The following is a 20,383-nucleotide window of genomic DNA, read 5'->3' as shown; positions in this document are numbered from 1 at the left end:
GAGACAGGTACACCACGGCCTGGAAGAGCCAAATCACACCAGAGATGTCACCTCTGCTGTCTCAGCAAACGGTGACAGCACTGAGACAGGTCTGACCCTTCCTCCCAAGTTCAGAGTCCCTTTGCCAAGGAAGGACAGGGGAAAGGCAGAGAGAAGAGGCTTTCCTGAAACCCTCCCCGTGGCAAACACGGGTGCCACAGCCGCACACCTGCTGAATGAGAAGGTTGCAGATTTCCTGGAGCAGCACCACCACCCTCACGGGCACGCTGTAGTGCTTGGAGGAGACCCAGATCCAGCACACCACATGCAGCAGAGGCACCAGGAGAGGCTCCACCTTGCTGAACTCGACAGCCTCTATGTCCCTCAGGGGCTGCTGGAGGGCTGTCAGGTGCAGGTCAATGTCCTGGGCTTCGCTCAGAGCTGTGGGAGGAGAGGGGAGAAGGGTGAGATCCACAGGGCTGGGGTGGGGGTCACGAGCTGGATGCTGGCACCAAGGGGGACAGACAGTCCTGGTGAGCTCACAGCACTCACCCACATGTGCTGGACATAAATCACCCTGATCCCTGCTCACCTACAGCTTAACCTGCACAGCAAACACCCTGACTCCCTGGGGAGGGACAGGCACTGGGGACAGGGAGTGTGACAGGCCTCTGGGCAGAGGCCACAACAACCAAGCAGTGCCTGGCAGCACCAAAAACACAGCTCTGCATGGGGTGCAGGATCACCAGGCTGGGCCTGAGCTCAGCCGAGCCTGGTTTTGGCTCTGGCAGCTCCATGCCCAGAGGGCAGCACAGTCCCACCTGTCCTGACTGTAGCAGGACAGAAATGAGTGCCTGACTGGGAGAGATCTTGAGCTTAGCTTTGTACAGCTGTGTGGTTGGACCCTGAAGAGCTAGCCCAGAGTTAATAATTAATTAATTTTAATTAAATTAAATAATTTTAATAAAACTGGGTCATCATTGTGGAACTAAACCTGTGGACCAACATGAAGAGAGTCGTCATCATCATCTAATTATTGAACCATGGAATGGTTTGGGCTGGAAGGGACCTTACAGCACATCTTGTTACACCTTCCACTATCCCAGGGTGATTCCAGCCCTGTCCAGCCTGGACTTGGGCACTGCCAGGGATCCAGGGGCAGCCACAGCTGCTCTGGGCACCCTGTGCCAGGGCCTGCCCACCTCAAAGGGTAGGATTTCATCCTGATATCCAATCTAACCTCTGACAGCATGAGACCATTTACTTTTATGCTGTCACTGCCAACCCTTGTAAGAAAATCCATCTCCAGCTCTCTTGGAGCCCCTTTAGGCACTGGAAGGCCAAAATAAGATCACTCTTCTCTGGACTGAACAATGCAAAATTTCTCAGCCTTTTCACAAGTGCCAGAAGTGCAAATAACCCCAAAGCTCGAGACTAATGAGAAGAGACTCTCACTGTCAGCACCTCCCTGCCACAAAGCCACCCTGTCACCCCAGAGGGACAGCACAGGACAGTGGCACAGAGGACAGAAGTCAGCACCACGGTAAAGCTGTGCCAGTCTCTCACCTGCCTCCACATCCCCGAGCAGGTTTTGGAAGGCCGGGACGTAGATGCTCTGCACTCTCTCCAGCATCTCCAGCAGGTTGCTGACCCTCCTGGCTGTCAGCTGGCTGTAAATGCCCTCCAGGTCAGCACACCTGCAGCAGCCAGGACACGTTACCAGCCCTGCTGGGGCAGCCCCAAACCCCAACTGCCCTGGGCCTGACTCAGGGGGGGAACCCTGGAGGAAAATTTCTGTGCTAACAGGCACTGACCCCCAAGCAAACACTACATTTGACCTGAGGCCGTGGAACATGCTTCTGAGTGGTAGCACTGGGGTTGTGTGTGTGTAGTTTGAATGGTATTGTGTGATCTCACACAGTGAAAAACTTAGCATTTAAGGGTTTAGTATATAGTAATATATATGGGGCCATATGGAGGATTTAAGGCGTTGTCTAACTCCTTCTTCTTCACCTTCTTCTTCTTGATTTTGGGTAGTTTTTTCTAATTGGGTGAAAAAGGTCTGGATTGCAGACCTTGGGTGATCAGTTATTGGGTTAAAAGTATAAATAATATAGGTGTCATCTTACTATTTGATAGTTTATGCTTAAATAACCTTAGAAAAAGTTAGAGAGACCTCCATTTTCTACCTTACTAGTTAGAGCTCATGACTTGTGAGACTGTAGTACAGATAAGAATTAATAAACACTGAGTCCAAACACAAAACTGTGACTCCTGTGTATTAATCCTGGCTCTAACACGAAAATGGGAGAGGGAGAGGGAGAGGGAGAGGGAGAGGGAGAGGGAGAGGGAGAGGGAGAGGGAGAGGGAGAGGGAGAGGGAGAGGGAGAGGGAGAGGGAGAGGGAGAGGGAGAGGGAGAGGGAGAGGGAGAGGGAGAGGGAGAGGGAGAGGGAGAGGGAGAGGGAGAGGGAGAGGGAGAGGAGAGAAAAACCCTCACAACTCAGGATTTTCTGCATTTACACAAGGACTGAGCCCAAGGGTGGCAGGAAATGGGAGCAGCCCTACAGGACACGGCTGGTGGCAGGTTCGGGTGAGAGCAGCTCTGCTGTGCCCAAAGGAGCCCAGGGGGTGTTTCTGCAGCCACTGCTAACAGCTCTGCAGGGGCAGGGCCCTGTCTCGAGTCAGCCTGAGCCAACACAGCACAAAGGGCAGGTGAAATTCCACTCCCTGGCTCATCTAACCCCCCTCTGGCACCACCAGTAGCCAGCTGACAGTGTGGAGAGTGTCCCATCAGCTCTGCTCTGGGGCTGGTTCCTAATGAACACTGATGGAAACAGCATTTCCAACAAAATTCCCTCCTGGTGTAGCCCTGAACTGTGGTGGGGCCAAGCCAAACCGAGCCAACTGCCCAGCTACCTGCAGGCACTCAGAGATCATCATTATTTTGTGTCTGGGAGCAATATTTTTGGGTTCAGGTGTTTACACGACCTCGAGCAGCTGCTCTTGGCTCCCAGCAGCAGCAGCCCCTGCAGCCAAACCAGCAGCACCAGCTTCCCCCAGCACCTGCTCTTCCAGAAGTCCAGTTCCACCCTTGGGGTCGGGTTGGTGCCTTGCAGGAGAGGCTCTGAGGACTCTTTCTTCAGCACTCTCTGGATCTGCTGGCTCCAGTCAATGATTGCTGACTCGGTGGCATGTACAAGGGATTTATTGATCAGCTCCAGGCTGCAGAAAACAGAGCCTGAGGGTCACTTGGTGTTCCACCTGTCCATGTGCATTGCTCAGTTGGATCTACCTCAGTGGGCAGCTGGATTTTACAGGTACAGTCCAGACCCATGTCTCAAAACCACAAATCAATCAAATTCATAAGGAACACTATTTACAAGGGCAGTTAAAGACAAGATAAGGAGGAATGGTTTTAAACTGAAAGAGAGTAGGTGTAAATTAGATATTAGGAAGAAATTGTTCCCTCTGAGGGTAGCAGGCCCTGGCACAGGGTGCCCAGAGCAGCTGTGGCTTCCCCTGGATCCGTGGAAGTATCCAAAACCTTGGACAAGACTTGAAGCAACTTAACTGCAGGGTTTGGAGTTTTCCCTCAGTGATCCAAGCCGTTCACTGCTTCTCTGCATGCCCACATCCCCTCCCACCTCCTGAGCTTTTACTGATTCTATCATTGCACAGTCCCCAAAGACAGAGCCCATGAACCAGAGAGAGCAAAATACCCCTCCTTGGCAGTCTGATGAGCTGCAGAGGACAGGGAGCAAGAAGAGTCCCCATGTCTGACAGGGAGGATCCCCAAAAGACACAGCACATGCAGCAGCACAAGGAAACCCAGAGGACAGCAAGGGCTGGTACTCACAATTTCTCATTTTTAGGATCAATGTTCTCAATTCCCTCCGAGCCAGCTGGAAGGGGCAGCAAGGTCTTGCCCTGCACTTGGCCAACAACCTTGAAGACAGTATTTTTCAGGCTGTGGACGTGACGGATGATGTCTTGTGACACCACTCGGGGCCAGCCCTGATGGTTCCTCCGGTTCGTCAGGATGGGCACGATCACCTACAGCAGGAGCCATGGAAGAGCAATGGAGAAGAGCTGAGGGAGGGTAGATCAAGATTTGATTTAGGAAGAAACTGTTCCCTGTGAGGGTGGGGAGGCCCTTGGACAGGGTGCCCAGAGAAGCTGTGGCTGGCAGTGTCCAAAGCCACTGGGGCTTGGAGCAACCTGGGACAGTGGAAGGTGTCCCTGCCATGGCAGGGGTGGGGATGGGTTTTAAGGTCCCTTCCAACACAAAACATGCTGTGATCTGATGATTCTGTGACAAAAAGTACTGCGGATGGACTGGCCACTGGACTCCGAGGTCCTGGCTTGGGCAAGCCTGGAGACCCTCAGCATCCCTGTCCAGTTCCCTGCAGGTGATGATGAACAGGCCAGCGGGGCTGGGCTGAGCCCAGGGGCTGTCCCTGCACAGCCACCCCCATCTGCAGAGGGAAGGGCCTCTGGTACCTCCTGGCATCTACACCATAGCCACGTTCTAGGTTAGTTCCCAAAGCTGCAGCCCACGAAATATGGAGGATTGTGGTTCCTGTCTTTACCAGTGGAAGTTCCAGGGTCTGCCCTGACCCAGCAGCTGGGAACTCCGGGCTGGGCTTGCCTGGACCTGAGCTGCTTCTGCCTGGGACAGCAACAGTGTCTGTCACCTTCCCCTGGGACCAGAGCCAGGGTGCCCCTGGTGATGAGCAACCTTTATGTGGCCAGACGTGGGGGAGGATAAAGGTGTAAAACCAGCTATAGACAGACACAGAATCGAAAAGGAACAACCAGGGTGCTGAAAACTCTTTGCACCACAACCAAAGAGGACCAGAGTTCACCTCCAACAGCTTCAGCTGCAATGGTAGCAGGCTTTGTCTCCAAATCACATGGACTGCTAATGAGAGTAATGTCATAACCAGTCAAAACAGCTGTCTGTATTTTTTTGGATTGTTCAAATGACAACTGGGCCCTGATGGAACCTCTTGAAGATCCCTTTGGGAAAAGATCAGCCCTCCTGAGGTAACTGGGCACTCCAGTACAGGAGGCTCTCCTGAACATCAGAAGCCCTTTGCTGGTAAGGGTGGCTGACGGCTGACACAGGCAGCCCAGGGAGGCTGTGGGGTCTCCATCTGTAGGGATACTGAAAAGTCACCTGGACATGGTCCTGGCAACTGGCTATGGGTGGCCTGGCTTGAGCAGGGGCTTGGACCAGATGTGCCTGAGATCACAGAATCACAGAATTAGTCAGTTGGAAGAGACCTTCAAGATCATCGAGTCCAACCCAGCCCTAACACCTCAACTAAACCATGGCACCAGTGCCACATCCAGTCTTTCTTTAAACACATCCAGGGATGGTGACTCCACCACCTCCTCAGGCAGGCTATTCCAGTACTTTATCACTCTCTCTGTGAAAAACTTCTTCCTAATATCCAACTTATATTTTCTTTCTGTGTCCACTCGTTCTGTCAGTTGTTGCCCACAGAAAGAGACCGACCCCACCTGATTACAACCACCATTCAGGGAGTTCTGGAGAGCGATAAGGTCACCTCTGAGTCTCCTTTTCTCCATGCAGCACTGACTATTCTAGAACCACAGAATGGTGTGGGAGGGACCTCAAAGTTCATCTCGTTCCACCCCCCTGCCATGGGCAGGGACACCTTCCACTATCCCAGGTTGCTCCAAGCCGCATCCAGCCTGGCCTTGGAGATTTCCAAGGATGGGACAAGCACAGCTTTTCGTGCTCAGGAACACAATTTGTGATGGTGTGAGGTGGGTCACCTCCCCCGGACCCCACTGCGAGACGCCCCGAGCCCACGTGGCTCAGGATTTAGGAGGTTTCATCGGGCTCTACAGACCCCTCCGCCGCCTTTTCCCCCTTACCTCCTCCACCAGCGCGGCGAAGTGCGGCAGGGGCTCTGCGGGCAGATCCCCGCACAGCAGCTCGGCGGGGCCGGCACCGGCTCCGGGCTGGCGGAGGAAGAAAAGCGCTTTGGAGGCGCAGGGGGGCGGCGGGGGCGGCCCGGGCCGCAGCCCCAGCTCCCCGGCCGGGCCCCGCCAGGCGAGCAGCGCCGGCCCCGCCGCGCCCCGCACGAAGCCGCGGAGCTCCGGCCCCGCCGCGCCGCCCGCCCAGCGCCGCCAGCGCTCCTCGGGCACCGCCAGCGCCCGCGCCGCGCCCCGCGCCAGCCGCGCCGCGCCCCGCTCCTCCTCCCGGGGCTCCTCCCGGGGCTCCTCCCGGGGCTTCTCCAGCCCCGCGGCCCCCGCATCCCCCTCGGCCTCCATCCGCCCGGCTCCGGCCAGTGTTTGCGAGCCTCCCCCGCCGTTGCCCGGGGGACTCCCGGGAGCCGCTCCCGCGTCCCGCCGGGATGCGAGGGCGGTCCCAGCGCTGCCACCTCCCTCCTGCTGCTCCGGCCCGTTCTTCTCATCCCAGCAGCGCTGTGCAGCCCCAGAAGTCATTTCCTAGCCCGTCTCGCTCCGCGGGAATTTTCCCCAGTCGGGCACAGGCAGCTTCTGTCCCTCGCCCCCCCGGGCTGCTCCCGACACCGGCGCACCTACATCAACCACCTGAAGCTGAAACCTGGGTGCTGTGGGCTCCTGCCAGCGCTGCATTTCCACTTCATTAATGCCCACTGTGAGAAGCAGTTCAGTTTTCCAGATAAAAGATCCTTTTTTAATTCCACGAAAAGCAGCACACGGATGCTGTGCAGTCCCAGAGGGGGTCGTGTGACCCCAGCAGTAACCAGGTCCTCCCCTGGGCACCCCAGCCCACTCCTACCACCACCTGTCCAATAACAGGAACATTTTGTTTTTCCCCAGCACCCTGCTATTCATAAAAGCCCAGCAGAGCTTTTCTGGAGGAAACAGATGTGTCAGTTCTCCAGTCTCTGCTTTAGACAAGCATAACACTAAAGCACAGCTCATCAACAAAAGATACTTTGCTGATAGTTTGTCCCTTAATTTCCCATAACTTAAAATGAAGTCTTAAGACTTGTGTAAAAGTATCATCCCCTGAGCGGGGCCCGGGTGTCCTCAAGCTGCCTCCAAAAATGAACTTCTTAACTGAAACAGCACAAAACTCCTCTCCTACTTCCAAACAGAGGCAGTGACAGGAGTGGCAAGAGAAGCAAAGCTGACCCACAAAAAGTCTCAGAAAAACTCCTCTTAACCACAGACCTCCCCTCTCTGCCTGCTGTGCCACCTTTCCTGTCCCCTGCATCCAGAACTAGAATCTGCTCAAGGACACACTCAGTGCTTAAGGACACACACAGCCATGAGGCTCCAGCATGATCCAGATCCGACGGGCAAGGTCTTTACCCCAGTGCTGGATCAGCCAGCCAAGGTTGTTCACCGGAGAAATCCAGTTTTTGTTTCTTCATTAGTGATCCAGACACAACACAGCTTTCTGGAGGATGACAAGTGGTTTATTCAGATTCTAAATAAAGGGTTTGGAAAATTGACCTTTTGAAACAAAAAACCAGCAAAGAAAACCAAAATAAAATGGGAACACTGATGTACAGATGTATTCTCGTCCCTAATTTCACCTAAAACCCTAAAATTGGGTCCCATTTTACTGTTAATTTCCTCCTATCACCTGGGTTCTGATAGCTGGTTATGGCCTCCTTCACTGAGACCAACTCACCTTCTTCTGGCAAACCCACGGCCCTTCCAGGGCCTCTCACACCTGATCTCTTGTAAGGTCACACCTGCTGCTGTTACATTATCAATATCTTGTAGTATAAACCCCAAAGTTAAAACAGTTCAGAGAGGATTTTTGGTTAAAAGAAAAAAACGCCCTGAGGACTGGTGAGCCCCCAGAACAGGAGCTGTGTGGGCAGATCCTGTCTCCACGAGGACCACTGCTGCTGACAGCCCACTGGAGCTGCAGCCTGGGGAGATCCACGATGCCCAAGCACACCCAGCTGCCCAGGCCAGCCCCTTCCCGTGGCGCGGCAGCACCGCGCGCTCCCCAGGCCCGCGGAGAGCCAGGCTCCTCTCTCAGAGCAGAGCACTCCCAGCTCCGTCCCTCTCAGTTGACTGTTTTGAGCTTCTTGTCAGGCAGTTCCTGATGGTTCTTGGCTTGTTTCCGTTTCTGGCACGCTGCTTCTGTGCTGTCCCCCCTGGTCAGCTTGTCCAGGAGCAGGGCAGTCTCCTTCAGCAGCCGCAGCTCCCGCTTCTCCTTCCTCTCCTCCATCTCCACGATGTCGTCTGCAAACAGAGCCTTCAGGGGCGGGATCAGCTTCGGGATGGCCGGGAAGTCACCGAAACGTACCTGAAACACAAGCACAGCAGCTCCTGTGTGAGAACTGCTCTTTGATTTCCTTGCTCCCACCCCTTGCCTTTGGCCTGTGCAGACAGCAGGGCACTGCCCCTTCCTGTGTGCAGCACCTGCACCCAACAGCCCTGACCTCAATGAAGTTATTGATGCTTTTTTCACAGAAATGCTGTGGGCCAGTACAAATCCTCACTGACAGGGAGCTGCCCTCACTGCCACGAGTGCCTTCAGCCAGCTTTTGTCTCCCAGGTGTCTGCTACAGAAAGCCACTGGAGCAGCTCATCAATTGGGATGGGAATGGAAACAAAATAAGGTTTTTTGGTTGGGAGTAGCAAGCTCAGACTTGAGGTGATACAAGGCAAGTACCCAGTGTGTTAAGAGTTGGACTCAAGGGCCATAACCACCTGTCTCACACTGCTGTGGGGAAAGGGTGGCACAGGGTGCCAGCAGTTAGAGGAGCTGTTTCAGAGACTGCTCTTCAGGAGATGGAGTATTGATACAGTACAAGAGGAGCATTTAATTCATGAGCAGCCATCCCAAAACAACACCAACACTGTTCCCAGGCCCCAAGCTCCCAACTTACCCTCATATGGTCAAAGGCGATGCCGACCTTGTCGCTGAAGTCCTCGCTGAACAGCGGGATCTTGGCGTACCTCTGGCTGAAGTGATTGAGCATGATGAACTCTGCATTCATCTTCATGCCAGTCTGGATGGCCTGGGAGGTCGTGCTGCAAAAGGAACACGCCCTGGTCACAGCCAGACTGGCAGGCACTGCTGGTCACTGCTGTGACCCAGGGTCACACCACACCAAGCGGCCTCACGGGCACAGGCTCCTCTCCCTCGGGCAGCCTGCACTGGTGGCAATTCTCTGACCCCCACACAACCCTGAGTGCAGGAATGCAGCTGTAACCATTTGAGCTGTGCAATTAAGAGCTCCACAACCTGGGGACAGGCACTTGTCCTGGGGGTGCCAACAGGCCCAGCTCTTGCCCTGTGACTCACAGGGAATCCCAAGCAGCTGCTCTGGGTCTCCCCCATTTGCTGGGGGTAGCACATGGAATCCCTGGCTGCAGTGCTCTCAGGGAGCTGTGGGGTTAAGACAACTCTTCTACCCCTGAGCTTAGTCCCAAGATGTAACGATGCAGAGGGTCTTCCCCTTGGGCTGGTCTATCTGTAGAGTCATCAATGTTTGCTCGAAAGCTTTCCCCATTTCTTTTGGGCATGTTGAGAAGAGTTGAGGTGCTTTCAGAGCTGCTGCAATGACCAACACCCATCTTTAGTGTAGAAGAGCTCTATGCACACCAGAACCTTTGGCAGGACTTGGACCCTTCACCCCCAACTCCAAGGACTGTGCACCTTTCCCTTCCTAACAGAGACAGACAGCAGAACACACCCCACCTGTGGGTCTTCTCTATAGCTTCCTTTTCCATGCCATCTTCCAGCGTGGCTTCGTGGATCAGCAGGTTGGCATTTTTACCTGTGCAAACAATCACATATTCAATCTTCAGCTGAAGGCTGACCAGCCCAGCTGCCCACAGGAGCCCTCCTGTCCCTCCTCAGCCCCTGGCAGAGCGGCAGACACAGCACCAAAGGTTTGGGAGTGCCCACTTTGGACACTGACAGATGGAGACCTTTCTCCAAGAGATTCTTGAAGCAGAGGTTTTGTTACCTACCCATTTGCACTAAGGCCATGCAGGGCATTGTATCACCAGAATAAACTACTTTCCAGCCAGACTTGTGGATCACTGAACATGCAAAAGCATTTTTACAGTGTTGGACTTCACAGGTCTGAAACTGAACAAGGATACAAGTGTTAAACTCCAGATCCCCCCCAGCCATGGAGCCCCCAGCTAAGGAACTCACCTCAGCCAGGTCGTAGGTCTCTAACAGAGAGCTCAAAAACTCCTTGGCTTTGGGTCTGAAGTTCTCACAGCCTTTCACAAGAGACTGAGAAGGAATCATTCTGTGAGGGAGGGAAGAAGAGATAATTAAGGACAGGTACAAAATGAAACCTGATCTTCTTTTCAAGGAGCTGATTTCTCCTGTTTCTCAGTCTCAGTTCAGTGCCTGTACTGTGTTCAGTTCAGTGACCTGTATTACCTCTTGCTTCCACTGGTGCCCCAGTAACTCATCCAGTCACTTCTAACCCCCTATCAAAATACCCTTTCTTCTACTTGCCAAACTCCCTTTTCCTACAGCAAAGGAAAGCCTGCTTGTCAGCCTCTGTTAAGCAGCACAGCTGAGTAACAAACCCTACCCTGCCCTCTGCAAACTGCATAGCCTTGTTCTACAGGCAGTGGAAGGAGTCAGTCACCTCCAAGAAGGGGGTGGGGGAATGGATGACAGGGGTTTGCCTTGAATAAAGACATTTCTCCACACAGAACACTCACTGGATGTCTCCAAGGATCTCCTCACAGTGGTTGTGGTACTCGTGCAGCCATGGCATGATCTGCTCAGGTGCTACCAGAAACAGAGGGCTGAAAGCCTGACCGAGGGCTGCCTGCAGAAGCAAACGCAGGGGAAAAAATCAGCACTAGGTGTACATCAACCAGAGAGAAGAAATGCTAGGGAAAGGCTGCTGCCTCTCCACTGCTCTGAATTGCCCTCCCCTCACCCCAAGCCACGTTCAGGAGCAGAGAAACTACTCACAAAAGCTCTCCGCCGCTCCATCAGGATATTCACCAGCCCCTGCAAAGGGAACACAGGAGACAGCAAGGGCAGTCAGAAGGGTCTGGGGAGTCGGTGGCAACAGAGCCCCCAGAGCCAGAACAAAGAAGGGAGAGGGGACCAGAAACACAGACAGGTTCAGCAGTGCCTGGGGAATGAACACAGAGAGGAGCACAGAGCAGGACAGCTCACACTCATCAGCTGGAGCTACAGCTGAGCCTCAAGGCTCAGAGCAGAGCTGCACAGAGCCCCTGCCCACACCCTGAACCCACCGAGTGATGATCCGTGTGCATGTGGGACACGAACACTGCCACCAGGTTACACAGCACTTGGTCAACTTGCTCTCCATAGTGGCGGCAGAGCTGTCCAAAGGTTCCTTCTCCACAGTCCAGCAGCAGGGACCGGGTAGCACTAGTGAGAGGTGACAGAGACATTTAGCAGCCACTCTCAGAGCTCTGAGCAGGGCCATGCAGGGAGGGGGATCTTTTGGCAGAGATCAGAGAGCACTGGGGTTTACCTGGTATTCACCAGCGTGGAACTGACATTGCGGATTTTCATTGGAATTGCAGATCCTGTTCCCAAGAACACGATTTCAGGATAAGCAGACGCATTTCCTAAAGAAAACAGACAAGGATTTGTAGGTGAATGTTCTACACACACTGCCCAGTCAGACACCATCGAATTCACCAGCCCAGTAACTCCAGAGCAAACATGGCCAGCACAGTCATTTTTGCCCCCCTTAGCAGCAGGTTTACAAGGGAAGGCGCACACACACACACACAACAGGCCCCACCACTTCACAGCTTCATCTGGGCTCTGAAGCAGTGGGTCAGCAAGAGCTCCCATTTTCCACCACACTGACCCAAGCCAAGCTGCTGATGTGTACCTGGTACAGCAGACAGGCTCTCTTTGCACTCCTTCACACGGGTCTGGAAGTCAGGGAGATCCAAGGCTTCACTAACAAACATGTCAGGATCACAGACAGTCACAGCATCTCTGCAAGAACAGGCCACCTATCAGGATGGGGCAAGGCAGGAACTGAAACAGCCCTTTTCAGAGCAAAGTGCCAAATTCCTGTGACAAAACAGCCTTACAACACAGGGACAAACACTCTTGCCATTTTGAGGGGCTGGAGAAGACACATCCACTAGTGTGGTGTGTGCTAAAAAGGCCTGGCTGGGCTGAGCCAGGCACAGAAATGATCATTCCACCAAAGTGGAGAAGCTCCTACAATAGCACTTCATTCCATCCAGAGCTGCCAGGCACTAGAGGGCACTGCAATGCAGCACAGAAGGTCCTGAAGAGGAGCAGCCACCTAAAGGGATACAGGCATCGCTGAAAAGTTTCAGAAACCTGTGTCCTGGGCCTGCTTCAGAGCATGTGCAGCACTACAGGCCTTCAGATACCTTAACAGAGAAATTTAAACTCTTCCTGGCACCTGTGTCCTCCTGTTGTGCCCAACAAAGCCCAAAATCTGAGCCATGGTGGCTGAAATACCTTTGTCCCCTGTAGTCCTGGCCCTCTCACTCAGCAGCTTCACCCATTTGCCCACCAGGAGCAAAGGCAGAAACTGTTTAACCACCTGGAGCTTTCAGCTCTAGTGTCAGACTTTCTAGGTCTTCACAAGGTAAGGCTCTCCCTGGGCTCCCCCAAAACTCGCTCCCTGCCCCCACCTGCTGTGCCACAGCCACAGCTGGGTACAGAGCACGAATCATAGCAAAGCACCACAAGGCTACAGGAGCAAGGGACAGAAACAACACCCCAAAGCACTGGCCAGGTGTTGTTTCCAGTGGTTCACTCCTCCATGTGCTACACCTCGTCTGAGACTTTCAGGGGCAGGGACACAGCCCTGAAGAGTTCTCCCAGCACAGCCACCAGGAAGGATCTGACACAGTGCGCTCCCTCAGCGAAAAACTGCTTCAAGCCAACTCCTAAATCCTGGAAAGAAAAAGATTCCCACTGACCTCTGCCACTCCTTCTGTGGCCTGAGGTGGTACTTCAGGAGGCACTCCCCTCGCACGATGGGCACAGGGCACACAGCCTCTGCATCCTGTGGGAGGAGGGTGACATGAGACACAGCCTTTGCTCGGTGCAGGAGGCACAGGGGCAAGGTGGGCCTGCATTACCTTGCTCTGGTAGGTGGTGAGCAGAGGGAAGATCTCTGGGTGGATGAGGTTCAGCTGAGTTTGGATCTTGTAGCTGCGTGGGTTGTGCACAGCAGAGGAGTTTTCATTGAGCACCAAGTGCTGAGTGCCAGGCCCAAATCTGTCAGAGGAAATAATGCTCAACAGCTTCAGCCCCACGTTACCACTGGGCACGTGTGCACACCTGAGCTCAAAATCTCACCTGAGCCAGCAGAGCCCTCTTTCTAGAGCTCCTTTTACTTTGTGCACTACCAGAACAGGCTGCTGCCCACAGAGACAGGAGCCCAGGGAGCACAGGAGCACGTACCTCTCCATCCACTGCTGGTAGCGGCTGTCTCGAAGCACTGCCTCGGGGGTCATGTGAATAACCAAGGCCACCTGGTGCTCAGGAACTCCCTCCTGGTACCTGGCACACATTCAAACAGGAAGAACATCTGTGCTCCAGTCCATGTCCTTGGCATGCCCTCCCCTCTCCCACTTTGGTGCTACCAGAGATGCCTCCTGAGGCTGGCAGAGCAGGGATTTTCAGGGCTTGGCCCTGGAGCTCCAGGCTCTGCATCACCCAAGGCACAAGGCTCAGGCCAACATCTGCTGACACCTCCACTGTCCCCCTCCAGTTCCTCTCCTCCATCAGCAACAATATCTGCAGAGCCTCCATGAGCCCAAATGCTTCTGCACAAGCCCTACAGAGTTGTTATGCGCAGTCCAGGCTTTCAGCAGCCAGGGAATCAGCAGCCTCCACTGCTCCCCAGGCAGACACCAGGACTCATCCTGCTCTGGAGGTCCCTGTGGGAAAACAGGCCCCTGGCAGTCACAGAACCCCACAGGTCCTGCCCTTCCTAAGCACCTTAAAATGCACCACCAATCCTTTTTTGCATCTCAAGCTCCTTAAAAGTGCCAAAGTGCTCAGACATCAGCCACGAGAAACAGCACATCTAGACTAGAACAAGAGTAAAACTCAGCACAGGTGTCCTTCCCCAGACACTGCAGGTGCCCCAGCCCTACCTTCGGAAGGTCTCATTTTGGCAGACGGCATCCACAAAGCCCTCATGAGGACACTCCAGCACGAGGAACACTGGGCCAGGGTCAGTGGGGGTGCACAGCTCCTCAGGAAAGAGCTGCAGGCAGATACACAGTGGTCATACCCCAACCTGCCTGGACACACAGCCCCTCCTGCACCTCTGTGTCCGACTCCTTGGGTCAGACAGAGCCCAGCAGCCACTCCCAATGCTCAGTACACCCAGCCAGGGCAGCTCTTGGGCCCTTTCTGCTCTCATTACACAGCAAAATGCAAACACATGTAAACAGCAAAACCCAACCCTGGCCTCAGAGAAACCACAACCTAACCCATGGAGGGGAATATCAGCAGTTTCTAGGTTCGCATGACAGACTCAGATGGTAGCAAAAGCACGTGTAAGGAAAAAAAGGCTTTCTAAAATTCTTGTGACACAAAGATGTGCTGATCCTGTCTGTCAGGTCAGGACCCTCACTTGCAGATCACCCGGGCCATGGCCAGAGCTGGCTCCGCCTCTCACTCCAGTGTTTGAGAGATCCAGACCCTGTACCCCAGAACTGCTCAGAGATGCAAACAGGGTAAGGAGGGAGTGATGGCTACCAGGCATTCAATCCCCAGATTTAAACAATGCAGGGACTAACTCCACTAGCTCACTCCTAGACCTGTATCAGCTTTAGGAAGGGGAGATGAAGCAGCTCTGCCAAACAGCAAACACCCTGCCATACCCACACAGGAGTTCATTTCTCTGATCACCCCCCAACAGGCCCAGACATGCCACACTCAGCAACAACCTCAAGCTGGAAGAGTCCCAAGATGTACTGGCAGGCAAAGCACTCTGCACAAAAGCTTGTCACCCTGGGAGCCCAGTGAAGGAGGGAGAGTGGCAAAGCCACAGAAGCACAGACACATCTTACCTCTTTGCCTTCAAACATGACACTCTCCCCGTTTTTGAGAGCCGTAATGATGGGAAGGATGGCTGGAGTTCCCCTGAGAGCAAGGCCACAGAAATATTTAGCTTGCCAACACCCACGTGCCTGCTGCTGCCCCGTGCCCCAGCCTGCCCTCTCATACTCACACTGGCAGGCCCAGCTCCTGCGCTTTAGCTGCCAGGAATTTCCCCTTCCTCGGGTGAACCTGCAAAGAGTTAAACACACTTATCACCCACAGAAAGAGGGCCATGAAACAAGATCCATCTCCTGCCAGCTTAAGAGTTCTTACAAACCAAGGGGATATTTCTGCCTTTTTCACTTCCACAGCCATTGCTCCAGTTTCCCCAAAAAAGGCTCCTCTGGGCTCTCTGCTTTCCAGGATCATGGTGCTGCTTCTTGCTTCCCTCTTTAGCCAAACAAGCACTACAGCCTGCCCTCCTCTGAGGGTTAAACAAGAACAGAACCTGTACACTCATAACCACTGCTGGATTCTGAAAACACCTCCAGTTTTACACATTCCTATTCATGCTACAGCAGATCTGACACTGGAAAAGCAGAAACACACCAGAGCTTCAAAGCCCTACTTGAAAACACTGTCTCCAGTTAAATCCCTGCAGCAAGATGACGTTAGGAAGCATTTCCTTACAGAGGATGGTCAGTGACCCAAGCCTGCCAGTGTTTAAGAGATGGCTGGACAATGGCCTTCATAGTATGTTTTCAATTTTGGGCAGCCTGAAGTAGGCAGGTAGCTGGACTGGATTTTTCAACCCTGGAAGTGTCCAAGGCCTGGCTGGATGGGGCTTGGAGCAACCTGGGACAGTGGAACATGTCCCTGCCCACGGGGGAATGGAGTAAGAACACCTTTAAGGTCTCTTCCAATCCAACTCATCCTGTGTTTATAGATGATCACTGTATGTCCCTTCCCCCTGAAATACTCTGCTCTATTCTCTCATCTGTTCTGTGTTGGTTTAGAGACCCTGTGCCCAAACTCACTTTACAAAGAAAAGCTGTCACCAGATCAGGATGCCTCCTTGCAGACTTCTGCTCATCACCTGGAAAACAAAGCGAAACTACTAAAAATCATCACTCACTATCACTTTTCTTAAAATCAAAACATGCCAAATTTTGCTTAAGCATTAACAGGAATATTCTCCACTTAACTTGGAGCCCAGCAGCAAAATGTTATGAACACCCAAGGCCAGGGAGCCCATGGCTTTAGATACAGGAAGCAAAAATAAAGCTCAAGACTGAAAAATAATCAGCCCAGCATGCACCTATAATTAAATTACAAAGCTTGGAGCATCCACCCCCACCAGAAGCAAACTACTACAGGGACTAATCACACCCAAGCACCAATCATGCTCAATTCCTAGGCCTTTGAGGATCTCCATCAACTTCCAAAGTACCAGAACACTTTCTGCTCCATGAAACCTTTCAGCTGAGCTTCTCTACAGACCTCACTTTCAGAGAGCAAATGGCTCAGAGAACAAACTCCTATCCTTAGTTTGGCTCCCTCTCATTAAAGTTAAAAAGGCCATTCCATGTGTTTTACCTGTTTTCTTTGGGCTTTCTTTTCCTTCCTCCAGGCTTTGCTGTGCAGTTCTTGGGGATCCAGGCCCTGTGTCCCCTTTAGGGCTATTTCCACCTTGGGGAGATGCTCCAGGACTCTGAGGGGATGAACTTTCAGCAGCCAGTGGTTTTCCTGTCCCAAATCCAATAAAAGCAGACAAAGGCCACTCATTCCAAAGCAACATAAAAGGAAAGCAGGAGCAGCATTCCCTCTTCCATGACAGTCAGGTTTAAACTGCACCAGAATACAGAGCTCTTCCCCCCAGTCTAGCTTGCACTTGCATTCTCCAGACTTATTTCAGGAGCCATCCCTCATCCAAGTCCTTCTCCCCAAACTGTTCAACTCTGTCAAGTCTGTGCTGCATCCTCAGTACCAGTGTCCAGCAGAAAGCATGCAGCTGGCTGAGAAAGCCAAATCCAGGGGTGTTTCACAAGTCATTCCATCCACCCACACCTAAAGGAACAAGCCAAGGCCCTGACTCAGCAGGTCTTGTTATTTAAATGAGATCCTTCTCCTGAGAAAAGCAAATTAATGAACCTCTGCTTACTCAGCAAGCAAGCTGCTCCTTGCATCTTCATTGTGCTTACTGAGCACAGTGCTTCCCCTGTCTCTGCAGCACCAATGCTCACCTGTCAGAGGGATTTGGTAGACAGTCATTGTCTCATCCTTGTACTCAGGCTCTGTGTGCAACTGCACAGCTGGGAAGAGATCAAAAATCACCATTAATGAGTGCACAAGCAGAGATTCACACTCTGCAAGAATATAAATCAGAAAAGTGTCTTTGTCTTTCTTAATCACAACCTGCTGAATGTTCCCCTTCCCCTTCTCTGCCCAACTGCAAACCCCAATGAATAAATACGGTTTTAAAAGCCCATCATCCTCAGGGAGCAGCCCATGATACCACAGTGAGCAAATTCACTGGCAGACTCCAGAAGCAAACTGCCTTCAGTGTTTCAAAACCAAATGTGCTGTCTGGATCAGCCAGCCTGGCAGCCCCTGAGCCCAAACAGGGCTGGAAACACTGTTGTGAGGGGTTTGAACAGTGTATCAGAGCAAAACAAAACCTTAGAACATCCTCTGAGGGGATCCAAACCAGAGGTTGAAGCTGTTACTCAGCAATACAACCCTGACTGGAGATGAAACAAAAAGTTCCAAGTTCCTCTGCTACACATCCCTGAGCCACGTACCTAAATCCATCCTTTTGAGGGGCCCAGGAAAGAGGCGAATGGCTTTCAAGTAGTTTTGCTGGAAAAGAGACAGGGGATCAGGAGGGGCACAAGCAGTGCCATGACAAACACTCTCCCAGCAGCTACAGACTCAACACCCAGTCAGACAAATGTGAGCAGCTCAGACAGCTCTGGGCAGGTGTCCCCGCTGTGGCAGACACAGCACCTTTAGAAAGAGAAAGAGCCACTGTCCCCACCCCTCCAGCCATGCAATTAGTCAGCAGAGACTGCAAGGAAATAAAACCACTACAACAATGCTGAGGATTGCAAGGTTCTGGTCCAGATGCCGCATTAGGCTGGCAAGGACCACATTAAACAGGAGATCAAAGACTGAGTTTCTATTAATATAAAATGGGGAGGGAGCAGACAAGGGAACAAAGATCCTCCCTTCTCCCAAAAGCTGATTTAAACAAGACTACAAGACAGGAGCAGACTTCTGCTGTCCTGTAACTGGAGATATTTTCAAGCCAGCCCTTTGGGTTGACACTAATTCAGACCAGCATTTTACACCTGCACAAAGATTCCCTTTGCCAGCAGCTCTCCCAGTTTCAGGGTGAGCTTTAACACATGGAGGATTTGCTCTCCCTTCTGCACCTTGCCATACTTACCAGCTTTGGTGGCCCCAGGAACACACACCTCTGGAGCCCTATAGCCTTCAGTGTGAGAATCATACCTAAGAGCAAGCAGAGACACAGCTTTATCACAGCTCCAGAAACCACTGGTAGATCCCAAAAGAAAGATCCCTCTCTGTTCAGGAATGCTTGGTCTCTCCATGAAGGCCAGAACTGAACTTGGACCTGAATTCAGTTTTGCCACATCTTTGTGGCAGTTTCAGCAAGTCACTTGCCTCTACAGATAAATGAGATACCTGTATATTTATATAAAGATAAAGAAAATATCCACATATCTTGGTAAAACCAATCTGGAGCAAGGCATCTGAACAGATCATTAATTTCCTCCTTTTCCTAGAGATTTCCAGCACTTTAATGGACAAGATCCACAGCTATCTGTCCTAACCTCATCCTGCACTGAGCACAATGGTGCCACAAACTTCTGTGTGCTCCTATGGATTCAAACCAGCCTAATCCATGACCAGCTCCCTGCTGGCAACACTGGTACCACCCTTTGCTCCAGGAATTTTGGGAAGCTGAAGCCAGGCACGCTGGACAGGCAGGGCCTGTCCCACCACGTGTCTGCCCTGCCGCAGAGCCCACACACCAGATGAGAGCACCGCCGCAGGGCCCCAGCGCAGCCCAGCCCTCTGACAGCGATGTCGCCGTCCCCACCTCTGCCTCAAACACCCCCGCACGCCGCACGGGGCACCCGCAAAGTGACCGCGTCCTGCCCGAGGGCTGCTGCCCGCGGCCGCGACGGGCTCCCCGCACTCACCCGGCAGGCCCCCGACGTTGGCCCAGGCCACGCGGCTGAGGAAGATGCTGTCCAGGTGGGAGATCTTCAGCCTGCGGGACAGACGGGGGTGAGCGGGAGCAGGGCTCGATGGAGCCCCGGGGTGCCCCCGCGCTGCCCCGCTTACTTGTGCTCCTGCATGGCGCGCTGCGTGCCCTCGCCGCAGTTGAACAGATACCTGGGGGGAAAGGGGCGTCAGGGCAGGCCCGGGCGGGGAGCCGCGCTGCCAGCCCCGCACTCACCGGTTGAACTCGGAGAACACGTACACGGCGGCCCCCGCGTCGCGGCTCCCGGCCGCCACCACCTGCACGTACACGGTGTTGGGCCCCGCCAGGCCCGTGCCCGCGTTCCGCCGCCGCTCGCGGGCCCACACGTGCCGGGGCACGTCCTTGGGCCGCCGCGCCGGCCGCGTGGCTGAGGGGCCCTCGGACATGGCCCAGCCGCGGGAGCCGCCGGTGCCCGCCCGCCGCCACACGAGCCCGCGGCCCGGCGACAGCGCCCGCACCAGCGCCCACATCCGCGCTCCCGCCCCGCCGCCAACGCGTCAGCGCGCCAGCCCCGCCCGGCGCGCCATAGCCAATGAGAGGCGAGAACCGCCCGCGGTCGGCCCGCCTCTTTTTTGTCACGTGATGCGATCAGACCAATGGAGAGCGAGAAACCGCAGCAGCCGCCCCGCCCCTGAGTCGCCGCAGTGCTGCCCGGTCGCTGTCACGTGACCGGGCTCTGCCGGCCGGTGTTCGGGAGCTGCCGGTCTGGCCGGGCCTGTGGGGATCTCTGTCCGGCCCGGCCGGGCCTGTGTCCGCTCACTGCCGGGGATCTCTGTCCGGCCCGGCCGGGCCTGTGTCCGGTCACTGCCAGGGATCTGTCCAGTCATTCCCGGGGTTCTCTGTCCGGCCATTCTCGGGGTTCTGTCCGGTCACTCCCCGGGTTCTGTCCGGTCACTGCCGGGGTTCTCAGCCCGGCCACTCCCGGGGTTCTGCCCGTCCATCCCGGTGCCGGATGCTGGTGCTGCTGGGCCGGGATCCTTTCTCCCCTAACCCGACGGCCCCGCTGGACCCTCTGCACGCCATTCCCGCCGTCAGAGCCGGGTTCCTCAGCGGCTCCAGCCCGGGTGTCTCCCGGCAGTCTCGGATGTCTGGTCCCATAAAG

At 54.0% G+C, this 20,383-nt stretch overlaps 1 protein-coding gene across 2 annotated transcripts; it reads right to left on the bottom strand.

Moving 5' to 3' along the window:
• Positions 1 to 7,403: 7,403 nt before the first annotated feature.
• On the bottom strand, positions 7,404 to 19,789 carry ELAC2 (elaC ribonuclease Z 2). 2 transcript variants are annotated; one of them, XM_063409462.1, is made up of 24 exons: positions 19,477 to 19,789; positions 19,362 to 19,412; positions 19,217 to 19,287; positions 18,436 to 18,500; positions 17,789 to 17,846; positions 17,231 to 17,299; positions 16,584 to 16,733; positions 16,025 to 16,083; positions 15,178 to 15,236; positions 15,017 to 15,089; positions 14,093 to 14,205; positions 13,395 to 13,493; positions 13,070 to 13,208; positions 12,908 to 12,993; positions 11,830 to 11,939; positions 11,461 to 11,557; positions 11,216 to 11,354; positions 10,926 to 10,964; positions 10,667 to 10,776; positions 10,140 to 10,239; positions 9,950 to 10,070; positions 9,675 to 9,753; positions 8,860 to 9,004; positions 7,404 to 8,273 (listed from the first exon to the last, which is right to left on the bottom strand). In XM_063409462.1, the coding sequence occupies exons 1-24, from the start codon at positions 19,749 to 19,751 to the stop codon at positions 8,031 to 8,033; spliced, it is 2,550 nt and encodes an 849-aa protein (XP_063265532.1). In that variant the 5' UTR covers positions 19,752 to 19,789; the 3' UTR covers positions 7,404 to 8,030. The 2 variants fall into 2 exon arrangements, with proteins under 2 accessions (XP_063265532.1, XP_063265531.1); XM_063409461.1 differs by having other exon boundaries at positions 16,584 to 16,746; positions 17,232 to 17,299.
• Positions 19,790 to 20,383: the final 594 nt, after the last annotated feature.

The sequence above is a fragment of the Prinia subflava genome, chromosome 12 (assembly GCF_021018805.1).
Source record: "Prinia subflava isolate CZ2003 ecotype Zambia chromosome 12, Cam_Psub_1.2, whole genome shotgun sequence".
NCBI classification, from domain to species: Eukaryota; Metazoa; Chordata; class Aves; order Passeriformes; family Cisticolidae; genus Prinia; species Prinia subflava.
Note: the sequence above shows the minus strand (reverse complement) of the source record. Positions and strands in the feature narration are given on the sequence as shown.